We start from the raw sequence: 24,582 nt of genomic DNA, 5'->3' as shown, positions 1-24,582 counted from the left end.
TTTATTTATATTTCATCTTAAATCCTCTTTTCATATACAACTGCAGAGACTTTCAGTGGATACAGTAAGACAGTTGTATCGTGTGTAATGCACAGAGTGTTGTTTTTTCTTATTACATGCACTGGCCGGATATATGGGGGGATGTACCCTCTAATTTTAAAACTTAGCTATAACTTTGATGTAAAAGATATTTTTAAGAAGAAGGGACAGTCAATTTTCAAGGGGAACACTGCCCATACCTTCCTAGCAATTTCAATGGTTATTGAAAGGAAAATCTGTTACAACCATCATCTGCTTTCTGAAGCCACCTTAGTTGGTGATCTACCCCAGAAATGATACAGTGAAGCTTGATTAATATCGTCTTTAATTTTATATAAATATTTTTATTTGAAAGGAGGGGGTGCATCTACATCTGATAGAAATTTTGAGATGGCTATTTGTTGTCTTAGAAACTTTGAAAAGAGCTCATTCGATTGGAAATTGAAAGGGCTAGTTCCCTCTTTTATAGTGATTGGAAGGCAACTAACAACCCTTTACGCCCACCATTTCCCCGAACCGATCAAATCCGCATTTTTAGATAGCCGTTTTGTTGAACATAATTGAAAGGTCCGTAAATTATGTCTTTGAGGATGACAACACCCCAGAGCCCTCAGGGCAAGAGTCGTAAGTTATTCCCTGGGGGCATATAAGGTATATATATAGAAAGGTCGATCGTATAAACTTCGGAGGGGGCACAAATGATACAATGAAGCTTGATTAATGTTATCTTTCATTTGTTATAACTTTTTTATTTGACTAGAATCAGGCACGCTTATTCTACTAATTATGCAATATTTCTTACTCGTTTGAACCAACAGAGTGCGTTTTTCTGCATCAACGAAGAATAGTTACTGACAATAGTTGGTGAAAATTGCCGACAATAAGATCTTGTTATTCAAAATTTTGGGCAGACTAAAAAAAAAGTTGAAAAATTACACCAATTAAAGTTAGAAACAATATACATATATTAAGGAAAACTACTTTCGTGTTTAATGATTCGTATTTTTATTTATATATATTTTAATCCTGTGTACATCATGTACACATTCATAAGGTTTTATTTCTTATTTCCATGTCAAGCTAAATATTTCTACGGATAATGATTGGCCAATATATTGTTCTGATCTATATTATTGGATTTAAGCATCAATGTAATATTTTGCCAACAACAGTCAACAGCAGATGGAACCACAAACAATTAGCACGTTACCACAAACAATTACCAATTACCAATTGGTAAATTAAACAATTACCCCAAACAATTAGCACGGAACCACAAACAATTAGCACGAACGCAGCTCTTGCCTTGTTTCACCTTTCTTCCGGAATTATATTATCCAAGAAAGATAAATTTCTTAAACTTCATAGAAATCCAATTAAAAATTAAAACAAAACAACAATATGATAATGGCAAAACTTTTGTTTGAGACATTTAATATTGATCTTTTTTATGACATATTAATGAGAGTCCAAATATTTCGGTTCAATATCTAGAACCCTTTACCAACAGAAAAGAAAAAAAAAGGGCAAAACTAGATTAAATAATAAACACATGCAAATACACTATTGAAAAAAAAATGAAAGATACCCATGTCTAATAAACTACAGTTATTTATTAGATATCAGATTTGCTTAGAAAAAAGAAATGTTGTTTATGTTTTTCCTTCAATGTTCACAATGGTAACAAAAGAATTTACCCGCTATTACATTTTCATTCATTTTAATAATTCGACACAACTTGAAATTTGAAGTAACATATCAACGGCAGTGCTAAAGACATTCTTTTTGCAAAACACTAACCCAAGCAGATCATCAACACAATTAGCCTATCAATTTCTTTTAAAATAAAATTTTCATGTATACTAATGGAAAAAACTTCCTACTGTAACACCTCATTGACACAAGTGCGTTTTCTTACTATTAAGTTCAAAAAATTGAATTGCAAAGTTTTAGATCCGAATAAATACTATAAATCTTATAAATATATAGAAAGTTTATACAGAAAGTTTGTGTGCATGCAGACTTTCAACATTTTCTGCTTTTTCTGAAACTGCTTTTCTGTGTACAAATGGAACACAACTTTTTCCGCTTTCGATGTTTTAGTAGTTTTTTAGTTTTTTGTATATTTTAGTGTATTTTTAGATATTTTATACATTTAGCGCAGTTCCACTACCGTACAAGATAGACTCAAATATATAAGTGATATTGAATCAATCTAGTACATTTTTTACACAGAAAAATAATTAATCTTCAATTATTAATTAGTTTTCTAATTACCATTAAGATTTTTATTTTTTGTCTAAAAGTGGTGCAAGCCCAATCTTAAATGTGTTGTACTACCCTATGAATATTGAAACTGTTCGATGCTTTTCAGAACATATTAATGCCAGTGCAAAATATCTCAGTCCTCCCCCCCACCTCCATGACGGAGTAAATTTTGGCTGGTTTTTGCCAAAAGACACAACCATTGGTTGGAGAAAATGGAATGAGAGAGAAAATATTACATAGTAGCGACATCCAAATGGACAGCTAACTTACCAAACTTACCATCGAGTAAATATATTCTTTATAACTGCTCATCTTTGATGCAGAATATTTTTGAAAACTATGGAGCAGCTCGGTCTTTGAAATTTTACAACACTAGCCTCCGGACATAGTACTTCTTAATAACAGTTGCCTATGTGACATCACTAGGCAGTTTAACAGCTCCTTTGCCTTACCCTAACATGGACATAGTACTTACCCTTACCTGGACATAGTACTTCTTAATAACAGTTGCCTATGTGACATCACTAGGCAGTTTAACAGCTCCTTTGCCTTACCCTTACCTGGACATAGTTCTTCTTAATAACAGTTGCGTGTGTGACATCACTAGGCAGTTTAACAGCTCCTTTGCCTTACCCTAACATGGACTTAGTACTTACCCTTACCTGGACATAGTACTTCTTAATAACAGTTGCCTATGTGACATCACTAGGCAGTTTAACAGCTCCTTTGCCTTACCCTTACCTGGACATAGTACTTCTTAATAACAGTTGCCTATGTGACATCACTAGGCAGTTTAACAGCTCCTTTGCCTTACCCTAACATAGAAACAATTGATAAGTATTTATTATTACTTTCTCAGTTTTCTGTTTTAATAGAAAATAGTTGTTTTATAAATATGGACTTGGTTCAAATCTCCCTTCTGTGTAGATTTTTTGTTCTATTGTTTTGAAAAATTTGCTTTGTAAAGGGTAAATTTTCAGTGTCAGACTTAAAGAAATTTGCTCCTATTTAACACAATGAATTTACCATGATCTGAGTTCATTGTCTGGTGGCATATATGGGTGAATTTTTCTTGCGTGAGAGCCATCTATTTCAGCTGGTTCAGTCATCTGACAGGAGCTAAACTTATCCGTTGTCTAGTCTGCACAGACTGACCAAAGAGTAAAGTAAACTAATAAACAAAGAAAATTAAATGACTTGATGTAGTATTCATAGAAATCGGAACTAATAACGTCACTGATGAAGCAGCATTATCGATCAGAAATAATAATAATAACAAATAAAAAAAATCAAAAGAACCATAATTTGAACTATGAATATGTAGATTTCGAAATTTTCTAAAATTACGCAGTTGAGTTTGTTTTTAACAAATTGCGTAGTTTAAAAAATAGTCAGAACTCTGCCAGTCGGTACGATATGGGTTAGAATAGTACAGAAATATACACAAATACACCTATCAGGATTTTTTTTTGGCAAAAATGGCTCTATTATCTTTGGCACAATTTTAATCCAAGGCGTAAAAAAATAAAAAAAAATAACGAATGCAACTAATCTATTTTATCTGATTTTCAAATACTGAGTTTGAAAACATTGATTTTACAATGTTTTAAAGTGACGATGAATATGAACTTGTGCGTTACCTTTGCTCTCAACTATCAAATTTTATTTCATATTTACAAATTAATTTAATTATTTTGCATGGTGATGCTAGATGGCGTTGATTTTATTTTTCAAAGACGAAAATATACCTCGTCTCTTACTAGCTAGTCAAACTTTTTAGGGTTGTCGGTATGATTTTTTTGTTTTCAGTCATTAATGAATCTGTAGTTTTCAAAACACCGCCTTTTATTTACTCTAGGTCATATTCGAATGATCCTATATATTCCTAAGAATGACCGTATATCAAACAAAGTACAGGATATTAAATTGCCACCAATCTTACTTGCTAGGACAGTAACAAAAGAATGGATAAGGTTTTTAGATCACGTTTCAAGAATGAAGGTAGTCAAAAATGGTTGTCAAAAATATGCTGTTTGACAATACAATTGGGGTTAAAAACAAAAATCAGGTTGTCATTTAAAGGGTTCGAAGAGGCCAGAGGATCAAATTAGAAGGATAATGGACCTCTGTTGGGCAGAGTAAAGAGTTAAGCTGTGAGGTTTGAGCAACGAAGAGCATCCACAGCTGTGTTGGTTTTTGGCGGCTTGGTTCTGCAGTCAGCTGTCAATTGTAGCGGTAGTAATAATAGTGGCAGTAAGTTAACTTCAGAATTAAATCTCTTCCTAAGATACACTTATTTAATATTCTGAAAATATATCATTGCGCGCCTTATTTATCAGATTTTTGGGTATGTAGCTTTTTTTTTCAGAAATTTCTCATGCGCAAAATATTTATATAATTGTCTCTGCTCAGTCAATTTAGTTCACACAATCTGAACCATAATGTGAAAAATATACCATAAATGGTAAATTAAGCTATATGCAGCTTTTAAGTAGATTTTGTTGAATCGATAGGTAAAACGAATATCTCGATTTTCTATTGGTTAAGTTCAATATGGGGTGAAATTAGAATTTATTGAAACTGTATAGTATATTCTTCACATTTTGCATTGTTTTACTTTGCTATTCGTTTTACTTTTGTCTTTGAAGCCCAGAGCAAATAAGGTCATAACTATTTTGATCAAACAATCCGTGGCAGCGAACTGTAAGTAAGTTGTGACTCAGGTTGATAGTAACCGAAACTCTACAAAACGAACTTTGATATCATAAGTCGTATCAAAACAATTGTTTTTTTGCAGTGATTCAACATATATATAGTTCATTAAGTTTACTGTTACTCATCAAAACTTACAAGCCAGAAAAAATTTCCTGATTTTTTAAAAGGAGGGCAAACGGAAAACACCCCAAAAGTCAAGGAATTTCAATGAAAATTTCATCGTCAGATTCAGCACCATATTCAGCGTATCAGAGAACCTCACTGTAGAGGTTTCGAGCTCCCATATCCAAATATGTGGAATTTTGTATTATTTTCTTGCCGGAACAAGGATGACGGATACGTGTTTAATGTTGTTTTTCCTAGCGTTGATCGCATCGAACCTACAGTACTAGAATATCGAAAGAGGACTCTTTTAACAAAAATTGAATGTTCTAGTGCCAGTTCAAGTGACCAAGAAAACCGGAGGCCCTTCCACTCCCCTTTTCCCCGAAATTTTCTGATCAAAATTTTGAGATGGCTTCGTCCAAGCCGTTTTGTTCAGCATTATCGAAACATTAAAACTTTGAAAAACGTCAAAACAACCAGAAATTATTTCGTATATGAGAGAGATTATCCCCTTCCAAATACCGTGCTCTTTATGGTAAAGTTCTACTTTGGCCCCAGTTCTTTGAGAACGACTCCGGCCCATAAAGGGCGTTTAATTTGAATGAGATACTTTTTATTTAATTTGAATAAAAAACTTTTGCGTGAAGAGTGATGTATTTAGTAGAGGGCAACCCCCCTTCCACATATATGGAATAATTTCCATTCATTTTAAGCTTAATGCTTTTCCTTACTTTCAGTTGAAAAAAACTTCTTTTTTTATTTAAACAAGATATGGTTCAGCGACTTAAAGAATCAGAACGTCAAAGTTGTCATTAAATTTGTCATTAAATTTGTTACAAGCTTTTGGTTTGTATTGATCAGACGGCATTAGTCTCTAATTTGGATATAAAGCAAATAGTTCAGCTCATTTGTTTAAGAGGCAAAGGCTGATACACAATGCTCTGAAAATAAAAGTTAAGAAATCTATTAACATGGTCATTTGTTTGAGGAGAACTAAGTAAGAAATTAGGAATAGGAAATATAATAGATAAACCTCAAATTCTGTACGCCATCTGTCTAGAATCTCAAGTACAACATGTAATATATTGTACTCACACAATTAAATGTAGGGGCTAATTGCACAGCATAGGAGTTGTTAGAATATGGTGGTTTCAAAAATAAAGATTAATTACTGAAGAATATGAATATTTAAAAAAAGGGGGTGAAAACTCGCAAGGAGGTATGGTTTGAAAATACAAAAATCACTCAAGCAGGATTCAGGCCCCACCGCTCTATAAGCGAGCAGACATTCAGTCAACGGGAAGCATTAGAATCGACGCGTGAGATTTGAAAAAAAGGCGTTCATAGTCTTCGGCATGTTTAAAACGCTTACGACTCTGTGTGCAGGGAGTCACTGTGGCTCGTACTGAGCCAACCAGTCTGCCCAAGAAGTACTACTCTCTTCGAGATACTGAATGAATAAATGACAAGCTATGTTCAAGTCAACAAGAAGATTAGCCATAAACTCAATATTTGTTCATAAGTTCGGCAGGGATGTGTCGCATCCCCTGAGCTATTTAACTGTGTAGTTGACAACGTGACGGTGAGGACGGCTACCTAATTGAACATCCACCTGCAATAGATTAACAGGCTTTTCAGTAACGCTTATAATTTCGTCCTCATGAAAAGCTCAAAGAACGTTTCGTAGCGTCGACAGTCATGAGAGGAAGCTAGCAAAACTGGGCTTAATGTCAGCTAAAGCAAAATGAAAATCAGTCTACTGATCCACACTCACTTCAACCACCCTCATCTGCATTCGAAGTATCTTAAAACCAAGTAGCAGTTATAGAGGAATTCGTATACTTCGGTCCGATTCTGTCAAGTGGCAGATCAGTCGACAGGGAAGTCAACGCACGAATCCCCAATGCATCTTCTTTCCTAAGGAGAATCAAAAACAAAATTAGGCGAAACACTGTGGTCATGCAGCTTTCAACGATGCGGATATGTAATGCGTCTGTTGGCGCAATCCCACTATCTGGAGCAAAAAATTGACGAACAACAACCACATTCCCGAGGAACCTGGATGTGACACAAACCAAAAGGCTCCGAAAGATTGAGATGTCCCACTGGTAAGACATCATCAACAACACCAGCCTATTAGCCATTACAACATAGATTGAATTTTCCCTGCAAAAAGCAAGCGTATGGTGAAATGGTAAGGCCACCTCCTGCAAGTGCCAGAGAAAAAACTCATATCGCATCGTCTATAATTTTAATGCCATCGTTACGAGTTAAATACCACCATGAGGTCGTTTAAGAATCAAATAGTCCAACAGCCTATATCAGTTCCTAAACAATACAAAAGTAAGAGCTGAAAATGCATCCTTGGCTGCCCATGAACTGCTGTTCTTAAGGAGGATGGAATCTCGTCTTTCAATGCTGGCACAATGCCGGCAGCAGAATTAAGTTAAGTAGGTTTTTATAAGAAAGATGGTAGGACTGAATGTAGTAAAGTCAGAGGCATTGCCTTGATTTTCACAGTGAACAAACTACTTGGCATGATGATACTTATTTGACTAGGAGATGGTCACACAACCCCTTTAATCCTCGATTTAATTGATTGACGACGAGAAATTTGATTCAGCTGCTAGAAAAACTTTAGTGAACATCTTATCCTTGTAGGGTGTATCAGATAATGCATAGAAATGATTAATGATTGTTAAGTAGGAGAATAATATTGCTGGGATAAAGATAGGACGTAAGGATACTCCTTGGCTCAATTTGGAATCAGGAGTCAAGTGCAGTTGTGTCTTGTCCCCATTTATATGGATAATTTGTTTGTAAACATTGTACTAAGAAACAGGGCAAAGAATATTGAAAATGATGGTGTCAAACGAGTAACATGGTATCACTGTATCAAACTCACCTATATCTAAATTATGCAGATGCTTTGAAATACTTAGACAAAATGTCGGTGATACGAAGGAATGTTTACAGATTTTGATTGTACAGGATGAAGGAATAGGTTTGACAGTAAATGTCAAGAAGACTAAGTTGCTTAGACTATGAATAAATAAATATGAAGAGATGATGTTACAGCTGTATGGTACAAACTTTCTATCTAAATATGCTGATTATTCTTCGAACAAACTTGATCTACTACGAATTTAAAAATTGCAGAGAAACAATATGGTATTAGCTTACTTCAACATTATTTACATTTGTAAACAGTTAAATCTTATCATAGCTGATAGTCAAAACTGAGTCTTAGCATTAATTCAACCCAAGCATCAATAAATTCTCATTGAAAATAAGCCTAGGAGGAAATGTCATAGTATTAAAGGGCACAGTTTTTCTCACTAGGGGAGAAGTAAAAGGGCATTATGGGAGCATACGTGGATCTTGAAAAGGTAAAGTGCATAAAATGTTTCATGCTTAGAATCTAAAAGGGATACTTTAAATTTTAATATAAAAGTAATTTTCAAGAATACTCCTATTCAAACTTTAAGAATTTAATAGTTTAGATAGATTTATCCGCACTGTAGCAAATACGAGGTTTTCAATCTTTAAGAGAGATAAGATATCAACTAAATAGAAAATTTCCTCTGGACAAAAGGTCAGACGCATCGCACCTCTACCTAATCATTGCACCTCAAAGACATGCAATTTTCACTTTTAGTGGTGATACGGATAGCTTTAGAATTTCAAATGACGCTCCCTAAAAAATGCTACACACTGGACATCTACAAGGAAATCCATGTATTTTATTTGTTACCTCAAAATTCTCTTGAAAAAATACGCCTTTGAACCATTATGATTTTTATAAGGTAAAAGTTAGAGGATAGGTTTGAACAGCTTCTTAAACCAATGAAAATATAGAAAAACGGATATAAAATTTTAAATAAGACAGCGGACAGAAAAAAAACACACTTTTAATAATAAGAAATTACCCCCCCCCCCAATTTTTTCGGGCACTCGGTAAAAAAATAAGTCAATAAAATCGAGACGCGAAACAACACTATTTTTCCGAAACCGCTAAAATTCTTTGTTTGGTTTAACAAAAATCACGAAAATACTGACATGCCATCGACAGAAATCTCGAATTTGGTCGGTAAACCTAGCAGTTTCATCGACTCCCGCCGCGAGTTTACAAATGGTTCCGCAATTCTCTATTTAGTTAAATAAAGAGCATTAAGATAGCGATATGGTATGCAACAAAATCTGAATCTCGGTTGGTAAATGCAGCGGTTTTACTGACTCGTGTAGTGATTGTACGTATTATATTCGGAACGGAAATTATGCTAATTATTGCTAAAAAATAGTCAGTAAAAATGACAAGTTTTTTTTTATTATATAGGAAACTAAAAATTAAAAAGGATCTGCTATGAAAGCACTGTTAAAACAAATAAATTTTAATATGCAAACAGCACCCAACCCGAAATTAACTGCTTTTCCTTGAACTGTTAGTTACTTATTTTAGTTTAAGGCCATCAATTTTTGGGCCCCTTTTTAGAGGCTCAAAGAAGGGTGGCGTTGTGATCCAACTATGCCCCCTCCTCTGTTGCTGCTAAACTGTTTGATACTTAGTCGTGTTATTAAAGAAAGTGTTTCTGTGATTGTTTTTTTTTTTTGCCACTCTGCTGTACTTTCCAAAAGTATTCCCTGTAACTCAATAGTGGTCCAAAGCATCCGTTTGTCCTTCAATTCCTCTATAGGCCTGATTAAACCCCTGCCCCCTTCCGAGATCCACCCAAATTAACAATTTTTTTACCTCACACAGCCAGTTTATTGAACAAATCACTATTTGTCAACTCGGTTGTGATAATAATCTGTATTTCAACTGTTAGGAGATTAGTTATTCTTAAAAAATTAAACTGATAAAATTGGAAGTCAAATTTCCCGCACAAATTTGAAGTCAAATTTTCCGTAAACATTGCGGTTTTTGTAACGGAATATTGTACGGTTAAAAATTCGTTTTAGGATACTTTGCTGGCGATCTTGACATTAGAATAAATGTAACAACATTGATCAGATTAGGTTTTATCTCAAGTATATACCTTGAAATAATAGGAAGAAGATATGAAAACATCGATGTAAAAAAATTCTGGAAAAGCACTTTTTGCCCGCTATTTACTGTGCGTTAAAAGTCCACCCGAAAGTTTTTCTAGTGTTTATAACAGTACATTTTACTGAGGTCCAGGTCCCTGCAGGAAAGGTTTTATTTATTTTTATTTTTTGTCCCAATAATTATTGAACTTTTATGGTCACAGCTGTTAGGCCTTCGCAGTAAAATAAAAGTAAACTTCATTCATTATGTATTTTCTGCGAAGTCTTAATATTGAAATTTCGAACACAGTTTGTATTTTATTATTGACTAGGTTGTCATTGACAACCTTGTCTTTGACAAATAGTTATACCTTTGACAAATAGTTATGGTTGTCTTTGAAAAATAGTTATACAAAGTTTACCTTTCTAGCCAATATCTCCTTCAAAACTAAACAGCTCCTCTAGGGAGGAGCCAAAGAGTTTCCTGACAGAGTGTGCGCAAATCATTGCCATTTTTTAAAAGAATTCATTTTCAATGGGGCAACATATTTGGCTGAAGGGGATGTTCCAGCTAAGTAGAAACGTTTTATTTAAGTATTCGAAAAATAATCAACTTCAAGATGATAAAAATCTTGAAGAAGAAAAAACAAGGGTATTTCCAGCCAGTGAAAAGGGGAGGATAAATATGCAGATATTTCAGTCAGGACATCCTCTCGGCCGTCCTCAGTGCCCAAAAGTAAATAAACAGAACAAAATATACGGATAAAATCTTAGTGACAAAACAAAACTTCGGAACAAAACACTGCGCTGACAACCCAAAACACAAACCTCAAAAACAAAACAAAAACACAGACCTCTCCAAGCAACGGTGAAAGGGTAACTAAATAACAGCATTAAACCTAGGAAGTCATTTTTTATGAAGCTTTCTTGAGCGTTGATCGCTTACTAGGTATAGTAATATCAGAAATTGCTGTGAAATAGAAATTTCTGAATAAAAATTATATGAAGAATCAGAACTTATAAAGTCTGATCTTCAGTGCACTGAAGACGGTAAGCGGAGGTCTTGAGAGAAACATAACTGGCCAGAAACATAACTGGCTTTTTCAGACGTCACCTATCCTTCCTTTTTCACTGGCTTTACAGCCAGTACCAATACCAATACCCTCGTTTTTTCGTCTTCGTCATTTTTTTTCATTTTGTCATGTATAGACAGTTTGACCTTAGAAATAACTTACAATAAACGGTTTCATGTATCTATTACATGAGCTTGCGTACGTCATACAGGGTCATACTTAAGGGGCTTCTCACTTTGCTTCGTGACCCAAAGAGAAGGAGAGGACCGGAGAAAAGGCACAAAAAAGACGCATGCTTAGAGAAGCAGAAAATGGGCTCGATTTCAGGGCCGGAGGCACGTGGTGTACACGAATAACAAACTTAAACTAATAATGATCGTCTTTTTTTAAATAGAAAACCAATTTTCACATCATGCGCTTGATGGATGGCTTTTATATAATTACGACAAAATATTGAAGTGTTTACCCTGTTGCCATTAATATAGAGAATGTCATGATAGCATTTGAGTAGGGACCCTAGTTCAATTTTGCGCGCGGCACCTAGGGTATTTGGCATCCTAGTCACATATCGAATCTTTATGTGGGTGAAAATTCGAAAACGCAACAAACCCCTAAAACCCAAATCCCTAGCAAGAAAAGCAAAAATCCACTTTATGCGTTGTTTGTCTTGTTCGTGTTTAACGCACAACGTTCCAAACAAGATAGTAATGCTTTTTGTTTAGAAAAATAAATAGAATAGATTACAACACAGAGTATTTTCCAGGAACCAATAATAGTTAAATTCTAAAACAATTATTATTCATTATGATATCCTACAAAAATTACTTTACATAATAAAGTTCATTATAAAAAATTATTGTATTAATAAATTATTATTAATTATCCTAAATTATTCGTTATAACCTTCAACCTAAAACAAATTTATTACTCTTTAGCAGTTAATTTTTTAATAGTACTTAATTGATTAAATTTGTTTAAAACAAATTTAGAACTTATGATAGGTAAAAATGGTTAATGTTGTACTCCAGTGATCATTTATAACTCCACAAATTTCTTATAGCATTGTTTTCCTTTGTCTTGGACCGAATACAAAGACAAACAATTATTACAATATAATGACACAATTAATCTAATGACAATATAACATACTATATTATATATATATATATATATATATATATATATATATATATATATATATATATATATATAATGATAAATAATTGAGTTCTGGAGCACACTATAAGTTCTAACTGTCGACGGCAGGTTTTGTCAAAAGAAAAGGAGGTCATTATTCGAATTTTGGCTGGTGTGTCTTCTTATTCTTTTTTTGTTTCATAATTTATAGATGGCTAATTCTCCAAGAAATTTAAGGCTTTGGAACAGCTGGAATAGAACCCAGGGCAAAGCGTTGCCAAGTAGAGTTCATTTCACTGAGCCACTACAAGGTTCAGGCAGGTATGTCTAATGGAAAAAAAAAATTCTGCACTTTTCTTAGATTGTTTTTTTTAATTCTTAGAATGGCTAAATAAAAAGGAAGAACAGCAATAACTCTTTAGTTCTGCATAAAATTTTATTTATTTTCAGCACTATTTTTCGGCCGGAGAAAAAACAATTTCAACTTTGATACAAAAGCGGACCGAGAATTCACTCACAAAAAAACATATTCTTCAGCCAGTGACGAAAAATCCAGCCACAAAAGCGAACTTCGAATCTTCCCAGAATTTAGCCCGTGGATGGAATTTTCGCAGGGGGGGGGGGGGGGAGAGAATTTCAATTATAAAAAATGAGTTTTATTTGATAGTTTCAATAAGGAGTGCCCAGAAATTCAAAAGCTTAGGATTTCCGAGGAAAACCAAGCCCCCCTCCCTGCGTACTTCTCTGACCTAAGACTACTAATACTTAAAAATTTTTTTTTAATTACCACAGTTTATATAATTATCCAGTAAGCTTATCGCAGATCATTTCTGGTCTTCGTTCTCGGTGCGAACAAAAAGCTCCTCCCACTTCTTCGTGCAGTTATGGATCAGTGTGTTTGCGTCAATCAATGAGAAATGTTTAGAAAGTGCATTATTCAAATTTGTAAAAACAGAAAAAAACTTGGTGAGCCGGCCAAGCGGTTTGCAACTGTCCCATCACACAGGTATGACTTAATTTATGTACAAATTATGACTTAATCTATTATTTACATACAGTAGACTCAAATGATTAGCCTATGTAGGATTTTGTAAAAAAGGAGGTAGAGGCGTTGATGATATTTATGAAAATAAGGAATTTTTTTTTCTTCTAATAACTGGTGGAATAGGTGTGAGGGTTTCAGGGGCGGATCCAGGATTTTTTTCGGGGAGGGGGGGCGCAAAGTAGGTTGATCCGACAAACTTGCGTTAGGAGCAAGTTTAATTAATGCAAACTTGCGTTAATTAGGTAAATTACACTACTTTACAGGGATACCCTTCGCCCCCCCCTCTGGATTTACAACTGGCGCGTTTATCATTTTTTTTTAACGTTGTAATATTAATTTTATCATATTTTTCTTAAGGTTGTATTTTAAAAGTCTAGTTACCTGTTTGTGAGTCTTATCTAGTGAGCCTAGATAAGACTAGTTTTGTTTTCAATCAATGTTTTCATATGAAATGGGCAGACCTTTCCTGAACTTTAAACAATAAACACCTCTGTTTGAAAATCTTTGCACTTTCTGAATTTAGATAGCGATAAGGGTTCCTGATTGAGACCAAATTTAGGACTTGGGTTGTAATTATTGGTTGAAAAAATTGATAAAACTTTTAAAACTGAAATATCAATGCGAAGCACCAAATATCATAATCAAATGTCATCGCTTTATGGCATTGTTCAAATAAAACTTATTTTTTACTTGATTATCGTCGTAAATTTATTCCTTGTCTTTCTTTCCATTCTTAAACCAATGTTATATTTACCTTTTGCATTATTACAGCCCACTGTATATACATTAATATAAATTTATATGCAGTGTTACCGCCATACCAATTATTCTCCTTTCCTTTTTTATTCTTTAATAATAATTTCTGGTCGTTTTGAGTTTCAATTATTGTAGGCTTCTATTTCTACTGATCTTAAGTTTAATATGGCCTTTAATTTTCTTTAAAAAAAACTTTCTTTTTCGTAAAGTTTTCGTAGTGTATATATATATATATATATATATATATATATATATATATATATATATATATATATATATATATATATCGGCGCGTACAAACAGCTCCTCTCATTTGATCTGCCATCAGCGGTCCAATTACCCTGGAACACGTATTTTGGCAGAAACTTTCTCAAAATGCCTTTGAAACCAAGTTGAGACTTCGAAACCTATTTTTAATTCCTAAAAACATGTAATAATAACATTACACTACTAACTACCGATTTTTATGTATGTATTGGAATAAATTAATTTAAAATTAGTTTCTTCAAAATTAATGTTCCAACGTTGAAGCCAAGTTTCGCGTCCAAGAGAAATCTGACTTGTCTACCCGTGAAAACATATAATGCCGCTTATGTTTCTACGTTCTCTGGAGCACTCGCACCCCGGTCGGGGTTTTTTATAATGGGTGAGATAGGGAATGATCGTACTGGATAACTATATAAACTGTGTTAATTACCAACAATAAAGCACCTTTTCTTCCTCCTGCAAAACTTGCATTTCTAGAAGCATTATTTTTGTACGGCAAACAGTTCATGAATTTTAGGACCAAAACCAATAGCGGTAGGCCTAAAACCAAAGTCTTAATAAGAAAAAAAACTTAGATGAAACCATATTTCCGAACAAATACAAAAATTCTAAATAAATTTTAAAAGCAAGGAAGTCTGATTGACCTTCTGAACAATAAAAATCTTAATAATAGAGTACCTCTTCTTCAAAAGCCCTCATAAGAAGGAATTTCGTCTATGACCCAAAAAAGCAACAAAAGTCCTAAAGCCAAAGTTCAAACGAAACAAGGTTAGCTAAAAACACGACCTTATTCTAAAAAATGTTAAGACAAAGATGAATTCAGAACATAAATTTAATTTTTCTTTGAAAGAGGCTTAGACAAATGAAAATAATATATCCAAATAAATATGAAAATACAAAATAGATTTGAAAAATCAGCTTCACTGATCTTCTCCGGAATAATAATCTTGATATGCTTGGACATATGCTTCCTTTTCAGACGCGCTCATCAATGCAATCTTTTCCTGATCAATTTCTGTGAGTAGATATGCCTTCCCATTGGCAAAAACGGTTGGGGCGTCTTCATCTTCATCATCGGTTTCCATAACTTCAATTACATCAGCTAAAACAAAGCAACAACATTAAAGTTCTCTCAAAACAAAATATATTTAAGGTACAATGTCCACCAAAAAGATAAACTAAAACGAGATACAATAAAATATTATAAAACCTTTACAAAGTTTACTGCTACTACCACTACTGACTACTCACTGCACCACCAAGCCACGTCAGGTCAACACACCTGCGCATGCTCATCCTCCACCCGAATTTACTCAAAGATCTACTCTAACCCCTCCCGCGAGGTTCTAATTTCTTTAAATCCTTCCTTATGGCGTCTTTCCACCCCATCCGGGGATGACCTACCGGCAAAGATTAATGCAGTAACCGTGATAATGTGATTTTTTTTTATAAAGCAAAAATGCAATAATTATTTTTATTTATGTTTTACAAAAGTTTAAATATACATCTATTAGTGGTAATAGTAAAAAAAAAAAAAAAAAAAAAAAAAAAAAAAAAAAAAAAAAAAAAAAAAAGTATTAAAGCCACTTTTACAGAGTAAAATTTGTTTAGTAACACAAGAAGATCCTAAAAAAAAAGTCGGTCTTTGCGTTCTTTACATTGGCTCAAAATTTATATAGAACACACGCTCAAGGAACAACGTGATTGGTTCGAAAAAGAAAACATGACGCCTGACGTTACAAAAATAAACCAATGAAATTAAAGGACTCTTTTAATAAGAAAATACAGAACAGTATATATTATATATTATATATATATATATATATATATATATATATATATATATATATATATATATATATATATATATATATATATATATATATATATATATATATATACATCGTTAGTTTACTCAACATATCCCAGCCACTGTTGGTGAATCCCGTCACGAAATCAGTAAAATTAGAAAAGACTTAGCTGATACACGTTCTTTACTTTACAATTTGGAAATAAGAATGGCATCGTTGGGGGAGGATTCGCCACTGTTGGCGAATCCCGTCACGAAATCAGTAAAATTAGAAAAGACTTAGCTGATACACGTTCTTTACTTTACAATTTGGAAATAAGAATGGCATCGTTGGGGGAGGAGGTGATGTAAGTGAGGTTAACTTCAGTCTTGATTGAAAGTTCGTAGTGTGAACACTTTATTTTTGGATATTAACCTTTTAATAAAGTAAGGTTTCAACCTGTGTGATTTCCCCAGAGACATTTATAATCAGATTACTTTATTTACTTGCTATTGACATTTTTGCTACTTAATATAAATTCCCTTGGGATTCTTGATCGCTACTCCATCATACCAGCCCCCCCCCCCTATTGGAAACCTGGAGAAACTGACAAGAACCAACATTAGACAGCCTTCCGCCAATTCGTTCGGTCCAAACAACCAACGGGGTTGGAATTTTAAAGAAATCAAACATTAAATCAAACATTCACCCACCATTCAAACTATGCTTTCCGAGTTTCCCAACTTGGAACCGATTCAGTGTGCTGGCAAGCAAATTCAAGACCGCAGTGTCAAGCCCCTCATTCATACCTATTCATTTCCGATAATACTGTTGTCAAATGTCCGGTCACTTATGAACAAAATGGAAGAGGTCGAACTATGCTTGAGAAATGAACTTATTGATATTGCTTGTATGAGTGAATTGTGGTCCGCGACTGAAAAGTATGTTGCATTTGATGGATATGATACCTATTTCAAACCAAGACCCCTTTTTATCCACAAAAATTCAAGTACCCCCTCTGAGTTACCGGTACTAAGTAAACTATACCTAAAATAAAAACAAAATTGCAGACCTAGAGCTAAAGAGTTGTTTTTTTTTTTGTTGGCCGGCCGCGTACCCCCTAAGAATTTGTGAGTCCTACATTTTAATCGATATACCAAATAAACACGGTTTGTGGTTGTGGTGCAGACCTAAGAGGCAACCCAAGGAAGTGGCATCACTGGAGATATGTGATGTTTACTATCCGCCCCGTGGCCCTTATCGCAAAGACCTTGTGAATTACTTACTGATTTGCACTGACAATGTACAATCCTTTTATCCTAACGCTGGTATCATAATGACTGGCAACTTTAGTGACTTGGATCCCAACTGGATAAGCAATTCACTGTCACTTAAGCAGATTGTTAATTTGCCAACCAGAGGTAACCGTATGTTAGATCTCATCTTTAGCAACTGTCTGGAATATTACAATACCCCAGTTACATTACCCCCAAATAGACAAAAAATAGTGTGGTGTACAGGCCCTACACACCTGAGCTAGTAAATATCTACAAGAAATGGCTCAAAAATCGTGACTGGCGTGATATGTTCTCATTACCTGATGGTGACGAAATGACACGTTTATTTTGTAAGGAACTGTTCGAAAAATCCTCTGAAATTCCCCCCCCCCCGAAAAAAAAAAAAGTGAAATCTAATGAAAAATCATGGATTACCCAAAATATACGAGCTATGATAAAACTCAGGAATGAATTGCATTTAACTGGGCTTGAGGACGAATTCAAAAGATGAAGAAATACAACGGAGTAAAAATAAGTTGTTCACTCAAGCTGTGCGTTTTTAGAATAACAAGCAAAATATATCAATCCAACCCAAGGAAGTTCTATCATACAATTCAGAATATTATCGGCAAAAATTTGACCAAAGTTGAAGTTGGAGATAATGATGGTAAACCCCTGCAACCGAACGAGATTCATGAATTTTTTGCATCAATTTGTAAAATTCATCCACGACTATCGATATTACCACCTAGTGACTCAATTTCAAATATCCCTATCTCAGAGATTAGTTGAGTTGTTAAAAAGTTGAAGGCACTTCATCCTCGTAATTCTAGTTACCCAGTAAGATACCAATTAAATTGATTATTGAGTGTGTTAATTTTTATCTACTCCTTTAACGGCAATTCTTAACCAATGTTTTATTGATGGTGTTTTCCCTAGTATTTTTAAACCGGCGTATGTTACCCCAATCCCCAAATGTAAGGCCCCAAAAGATACTACTAATGTAATGCCGATTTCAAAAACACCGGCTCTTTCAAAAGCTTTTGAAAGTTTTATTTTTGATTGTTTATTTGAGGACACAAAAGATAACATAGATTCCCAACAACTTGGATTTAGACCCAGGCACAGTACTGTTCATTATTTGGTTGCATTGTTGGATACCATCCTTAAACATTTAGAAAAAAAATGGGGCTTATGTTGATGCATTATTTACTGACATACGTAGATAAGGCTTTGGATAGTCTTGACCCTAATATAGTAGTCAAAGAAGCTAAGGTTAAGGGTGCCCATCCATTTGTTGTACGCATGCTTGCTAGTTATTCTTTTTAAAAGATTTCAGTGTGTCCAAGTCTCTGATCATGAGCCATTCGGATTTTTTTCGGATAGTTTTTACCGGTATTTTAGCAACAATTCGTGAGCGTTTTAAATTTTTCTGGTGATGTAACTGTCTTATCACTACGACTAAGCCCCCCGACTACCGAACAGTCTGACTTGACGAGAATTTTTGATGACCTTAAAGCTGAATTAGGAAAGGTAAAACTGACGGTCAGCGTAACTAAGAGCTCTTATATGACTTCTTCCTTCCTAAAGGTTGACAACCACTCTTCTCTTATTTTCCTAATGCCAATAAAGAAAATTGTTAAAATACTTGGAGTACTCTGGACGAATATTCAAGATGGAACTCACACGTTGACTATCTGACTTTAAAAGGGGCCTCACTCTTACATTCATTTTCCAACCTGAAGAGATTTGGAATGTCAACTAAGGTTTTAAAGTCTGTTTACTGCAGCTGCGTTAGACCTTCTCTTGAGTATGCATGTCCAGCTTGACATCCAGGTTTGACGAAAGATGAATCAGATAGAATGGAGAGGATACAAAAAAGAGCTGTAAAAATTATACTTGGACATAGCTACTCAACATACGATGATGCACTAAAACAACTCAAATTGAATTCACTTGATAGTCGTAAACATGTATTGACATATTGGTTTGGACTAAATTGTTTGAATTCCCCAGCTCATCGTGGTCTATTACCTGACCTTGAGAGCCACCCTACTGAATGACCAGTCACTAGACTCCGACAAATAAAAAATAATTGTCCATAGTTAATGAATTTTCCAGCCTCTAGTACCGAGGGATATTGCAAATCATTTGTACCTTATTTTACTCGATATTTTAATAATACTACCTTGACAATATTTAATTTTTGATGCAGTTTATTTCAGGTATTTGCATTTGAGTGTTTTTGAATGTACCAACCATTTATATATTTAATATTCTAATATATTCTGTATAAACGTTCACTATTTTAACTGTAAAAATTGATTCTTGAAAACTTTTATTTATTGACTTGCTGCCTTAATTTTTTGTGTTACTATTTATTATTTTTTTTTTTCCTTGTTTTGGGTCTCTTTTTTGTGTCATAACATGCTCATGTTAGCTACAGCTATTGTAGTGGATAAAATATATTCTATTCTTATAATTATATAATATATAGTTAAAAATATATTCTTATAACTCAGTCAAAAATAATTAAAGAGGAAATTAAGGAAGTTTCATCAACTCAGCAACTTGGACCTCCAACTCTAGTTACTTATAGCCGTCTTTTAATACAGAAGAATTTGCTCTGCAGAAATAGCCTGATAATATGGAATATAAAGTAGTCCACAGATACAAAGGCAGAACAAAGTGTTAACGACGTATTTGCAAAACTGTGGATCAATGCAAGATTTGGATTCGTTCAGACCCTAAACTACGCTCACCGACTATAATTGATTTGACTATTGTCAAGTTAACTGTAGCTGTGACAAGGTCCAAACGTCAGAAGTTCACTTCTTTGTCAGGTAGGCAATTTTCAGAGTGTCAGGCAAAATTTGTAGAGGGACTTACGTGGAGTGTGACGCATCTTGGCTGAAGCTGCTTGAGTAGGAACTGCCGTGCCCGGACGCGGATTTGCTGTATCATGAAGAGATTAGCAGCTGCTGTGGTCGTATGTGCTCTCGTGAATATTACAAAATGAAAATTTTCGAGATATGTAATGACGTTTGTGCTATTATGATCTCTGCAGCGTTAGCTACTATTTCTTCTGCTAAGTCTAGGTGTTTTCTTGAAACAAGTTTGTAGTGACGTGATGGTTTTTGTATTTAAAGTATATGACACTTCTCGATGTTGGTTTCTCCAATGACTTTGTGAGGGATTTGGCAACAGCAATTTTTTACATCGTTCGCGTTGACTTTGGAAAGTGCAGTTTCAGATTGCCCTTTTGTGGATGCAGTCTCAAGAATCAATGATGCATACAAATCAACTTGCTAAAAGGTTCTCTAAGAAGAAAGTTGATGCATTTTGGTCGGATATTTCTGTTTCGAATCGTATGAGTAGTGTCCTCCCTCCGGTTCCCCTTGGTCAATACGCCTGTTCTGGATGGATCAATTTGAGCACATCTTCAATTCTGTTGACAATTCAGATGACCTAAATTTTGATGCTGGATTGTACCTGATTGTCACCTGATGTGGTGGCCATGGTGACCTGCTGGATGGTCACCATGATGTGGTGACCTGATTATAGTCAATTTTTTACGCTGCAGATGTTTTACATGTTATCCAAAAACGGAAGCCCAATTCAGCTGGTGGATTTGATAGTACATCTTCAGATCGTTTAAGGAATTATGCGGCAACTGTTTCTTAATATCTTGCTAGTGTGTTTTTATGATAGAAGAATAAAATATACAGAAGAACCATTAGCTTGATTCATGTATTGCGGATAATTTATGGACAACACCTTTACAGTCAACAAAGTTGAAACTGGTTGAACATCCGTTGCTTTTTATTATTGAAGTCTTTTCTGGAAGAAAGTAACAACAAGCTTGCCTATAAGAAACATCTTTCAAGGACATTGCTATATTCATTCTACGTACTGTTAATGAATGCTATTGGTTACTTTCTAATCAGCTAACTTATTACTACACACCAGATAATGACTATGTTGAGGCACTATGTGCACCCCTTTTACGCCCTTCATCACCAATATGGTAGGAGCTGTATGAACCTCGCGATTCCGACTAGGCTATTTCTTCAGCACTTTGCTCGTTCTGTGTTATATTTGTTTTCATTTGCGTGGAATAAATTATTACATTTCATTGGATTGTGTTAGTAAATATCCCTGAATGAATAAATCACTGCCTTTAAGCAGCGTGCTTCGCCTAGCCAGTGCTTCAAACATCAACATTAACAAAAATAACGATTAATATCTCACGTTAGTATTTGTGTATTTATGGATGTTGATAGTGGGATGGCGCAAGTGGTATGGTGGAACGTTTATTCAGGTAGTTTTAACTGCAAAGCTATATTTTTGAGATTTGTACCTATAACAGATATAACCCGTAAAAAAGAAATTGAAGTGTTGGCATGTCTTATTTAAGAGATTTTAATAGAAATTACATAATACTTGATGAACATGGTTTGAAATGAGACCAGAAAACACCATCCGAGTTTAAGGATTCGGATTTACAGTTAAAAAGCTCCGAAGACAAAATTAGACGAGATGTCACGATATGGAATCTGGAAATGATATTTCAAACATTTATTCTAGAACGTGAAACAAATGAAAGACAATTACAATTACAAAATTTACAATCGAAAGAGCTCCCTCTGAAATTTCTATGACCATCCTTAAATATGAAGCGTCTCTAGGGGAGAAGATAATAAATAATATATTATAATAAATAATATACCCTCCTGATCATACGGTAAACGTTTCCTGCAACATGAAATTCAATTAAACAAGCTTTTATTAAACGGCTTGTTTCTTCCTATATTTTTCGAATTTACCCGTTCACAAGGATTTAAATGATTTCTAAATAGACAAGAAGGTAGTATATTTGAAAGAGAAATAGAGTACCTATATCATCGCCGTCAACTGCTTCACCAAGTAGTATAGATGTCGGTACTTTAGCAGAAAAGCCAAAGCTTAACCTACTGTCTTCATCCACTGCACCAAAACTATATTCTTCGTCGCTTACTTCTTTCAAAGCTTTGGCGGAATCGGATGATACAGACGCACCTACAAGAAAAATATCAACCGTTTATTTTGTATAATAGTATACAAAAGTAACTTGATATATAAATATTCCCTAAAGATTTCATATTACGGGATATTTATTAATACTTATTAATAAATATTAAGTAATGCTTATCAATATCTATTAGATAGAGATAGATAGATAGATAGATAGATAGATAGAAAGATAGATAGATAGAGAGAGAGAGAGAGAGAGAGAGAGAGAGAGAGAGAGAGAGAGAGAGAGAGAGAGAGAGAGGGAGAGAGAGAAAGAAGAGAGAGAGAGAGCGGGAGAGAGAGAAAGAGAAAGAGAGAGAGAGAGAGAGAGAAAGAAATAGAGAGAGAGAGAGAGAGAGAGAGAGAGAGAGAGAGAGAGTTTTTCTGGCAATTCCCCGTTTTTTTTCCAATACCAAACAGTTTGTGGTAACGAACTGCAAGTAAGGAGCAATTCGGCCGAATAGTAACCAAAAAACCTAAAAAAAAAAAGGAATTTTGATAACAATAGATACCTCAAAAGAATTGTTTTTTATGCTGATTCCTAACGTACAAAGATCATTAAAGATAATGCTATTTATCAAAAACTACGAGCCTGAGAAAGTTTGCCTGATTTCCAAACAAAGGAGAAATCACCCACAAAAAGTAAAACGATCGTACTGTAAATCCCACCATCAGATTCAGCATATCAGAGAACTCTGTTATAGAGATTTAAAGCTCATACTTGCAAATATGTGGAAATTTGTATTTATTGCCAGAAGAAAGATCACGAATGCGCGTTTATTTATTTTTTTTTAGTCCCAGGTCTGATCTTATCAAGCCATGATCTTAGAAGATCAGAAAAGGTCTTATTTGAATCTTGAGTTCCGCTTACTTTAAGCACGAATCGCAAATTACTTACAGATCATTGCCACATCACTGTTTAATATGTAAAAAATAAACACAAAACAAAATTTATCTAGTAGCCCAGTCTGGTAGAGGTCATGATGACAAAAAATGGCCCCTACGAAAAAGTCGTGTTAAGTACGGACCCCATTAAGAAGAACTAGTATAATTAATCTATTCTTATTTTTCATCAAGTTTGATTTTATTTTACGAGAGGATAATCACGGATATGTGTTTATGTGTTTTTTGTTCCCTAGGGGTTATCGTGGCAAGCTTCCTATAAAATTCCGAGAGGGCTCATTCTAACGTAAATTCAATGTTCTCGTGCCTTTTTAAGTGACCAAAACAATTTTGCCACGGCAAAATGAGATGTTCTGCCACTTTGTGGCACGACTCAATTACTTTAATACCGGTAATTGACCCAGCTTTTTTGTAGGGGCTTTTTTCTGTCATCATGACCTCTATCAGAGTGGGCTACAGGATAAATTTAGTTTTGTGTTTATTTTCAATACTCATTTTTACTAATTAAAAGTCGATAAACAAAGTTCCTAGTAACACCTGCTTCCTTCCTTCTGTGAAACTTCCTAACAACACTCAAGGTGCCCCTTATCATCTCCATCTTGTGTGCCGGTAAGTATATGAACGTAATCTTTTATGTCACAAAGTAAACATTTTTCTGCAAGGATAAAGGAGCTATGACCCCGCAGCATCTATATTCCGGCTTAATCAAAACAACAGAAGATTAGAGACTAATTTACTCCTTCTCCCACCCCCCTTTCAGATCGTCTTCAGTTTTTGTGTTATCGGGCACCCTTCCCACTTACTTTTGTAATAACCCACTGATCTCCTCAATTATAGCTGATGTGAAATTATGCAATACTGTACACAATTTATCAAACATCGAGTGAGTCAATTTGGTTAAATGAAGCTTTAAAAAGAGTGGCAATATTAATCATGTACTTCATATGGTCTACTTGATTCTTTAGGAGTGAATGACCGTGCGGCATTTTTGGCTCTGAAACTGGGAAGTTTTGGAGCCAAAATTGTATAATTTTTCATTATTCAAAATTTATTGGCTATCACAGAAGTCCCAATCGAAAGCAACTTTGCCATTTTTGGGTCACGATTGTAGTTTGGTGCCACAAAACGGC

At 34.5% G+C, this 24,582-nt stretch overlaps 1 protein-coding gene across 1 annotated transcript in view; it reads right to left on the bottom strand.

Annotated features, from left to right (window-relative positions):
* Positions 1-15,250: 15,250 nt before the first annotated feature.
* Positions 15,251-24,582, bottom strand: part of TfIIEalpha (transcription factor IIEalpha) — a 51,646-nt gene continuing 42,314 nt past the window's right edge. Inside the window, exons 7-8 of the mRNA XM_089107979.1 lie at positions 22,394-22,555; positions 15,251-15,532 (exon numbers count right to left, since the gene is read on the bottom strand). Coding sequence (XP_088964105.1) covers positions 15,351-15,532; positions 22,394-22,555 — 344 coding nt within the window. The 3' untranslated portion in view covers positions 15,251-15,350. The remainder of the gene's footprint in view (positions 15,533-22,393; positions 22,556-24,582) is intronic.

This window comes from Artemia sp. Qi Xiang Cuo, chromosome 2 (genome assembly GCF_049724085.1).
Source record: "Artemia sp. Qi Xiang Cuo chromosome 2, ASM4972408v1, whole genome shotgun sequence".
Lineage (NCBI taxonomy): Eukaryota > Metazoa > Arthropoda > Branchiopoda > Anostraca > Artemiidae > Artemia > Artemia sp. Qi Xiang Cuo.
Note: the sequence above shows the minus strand (reverse complement) of the source record. Positions and strands in the feature narration are given on the sequence as shown.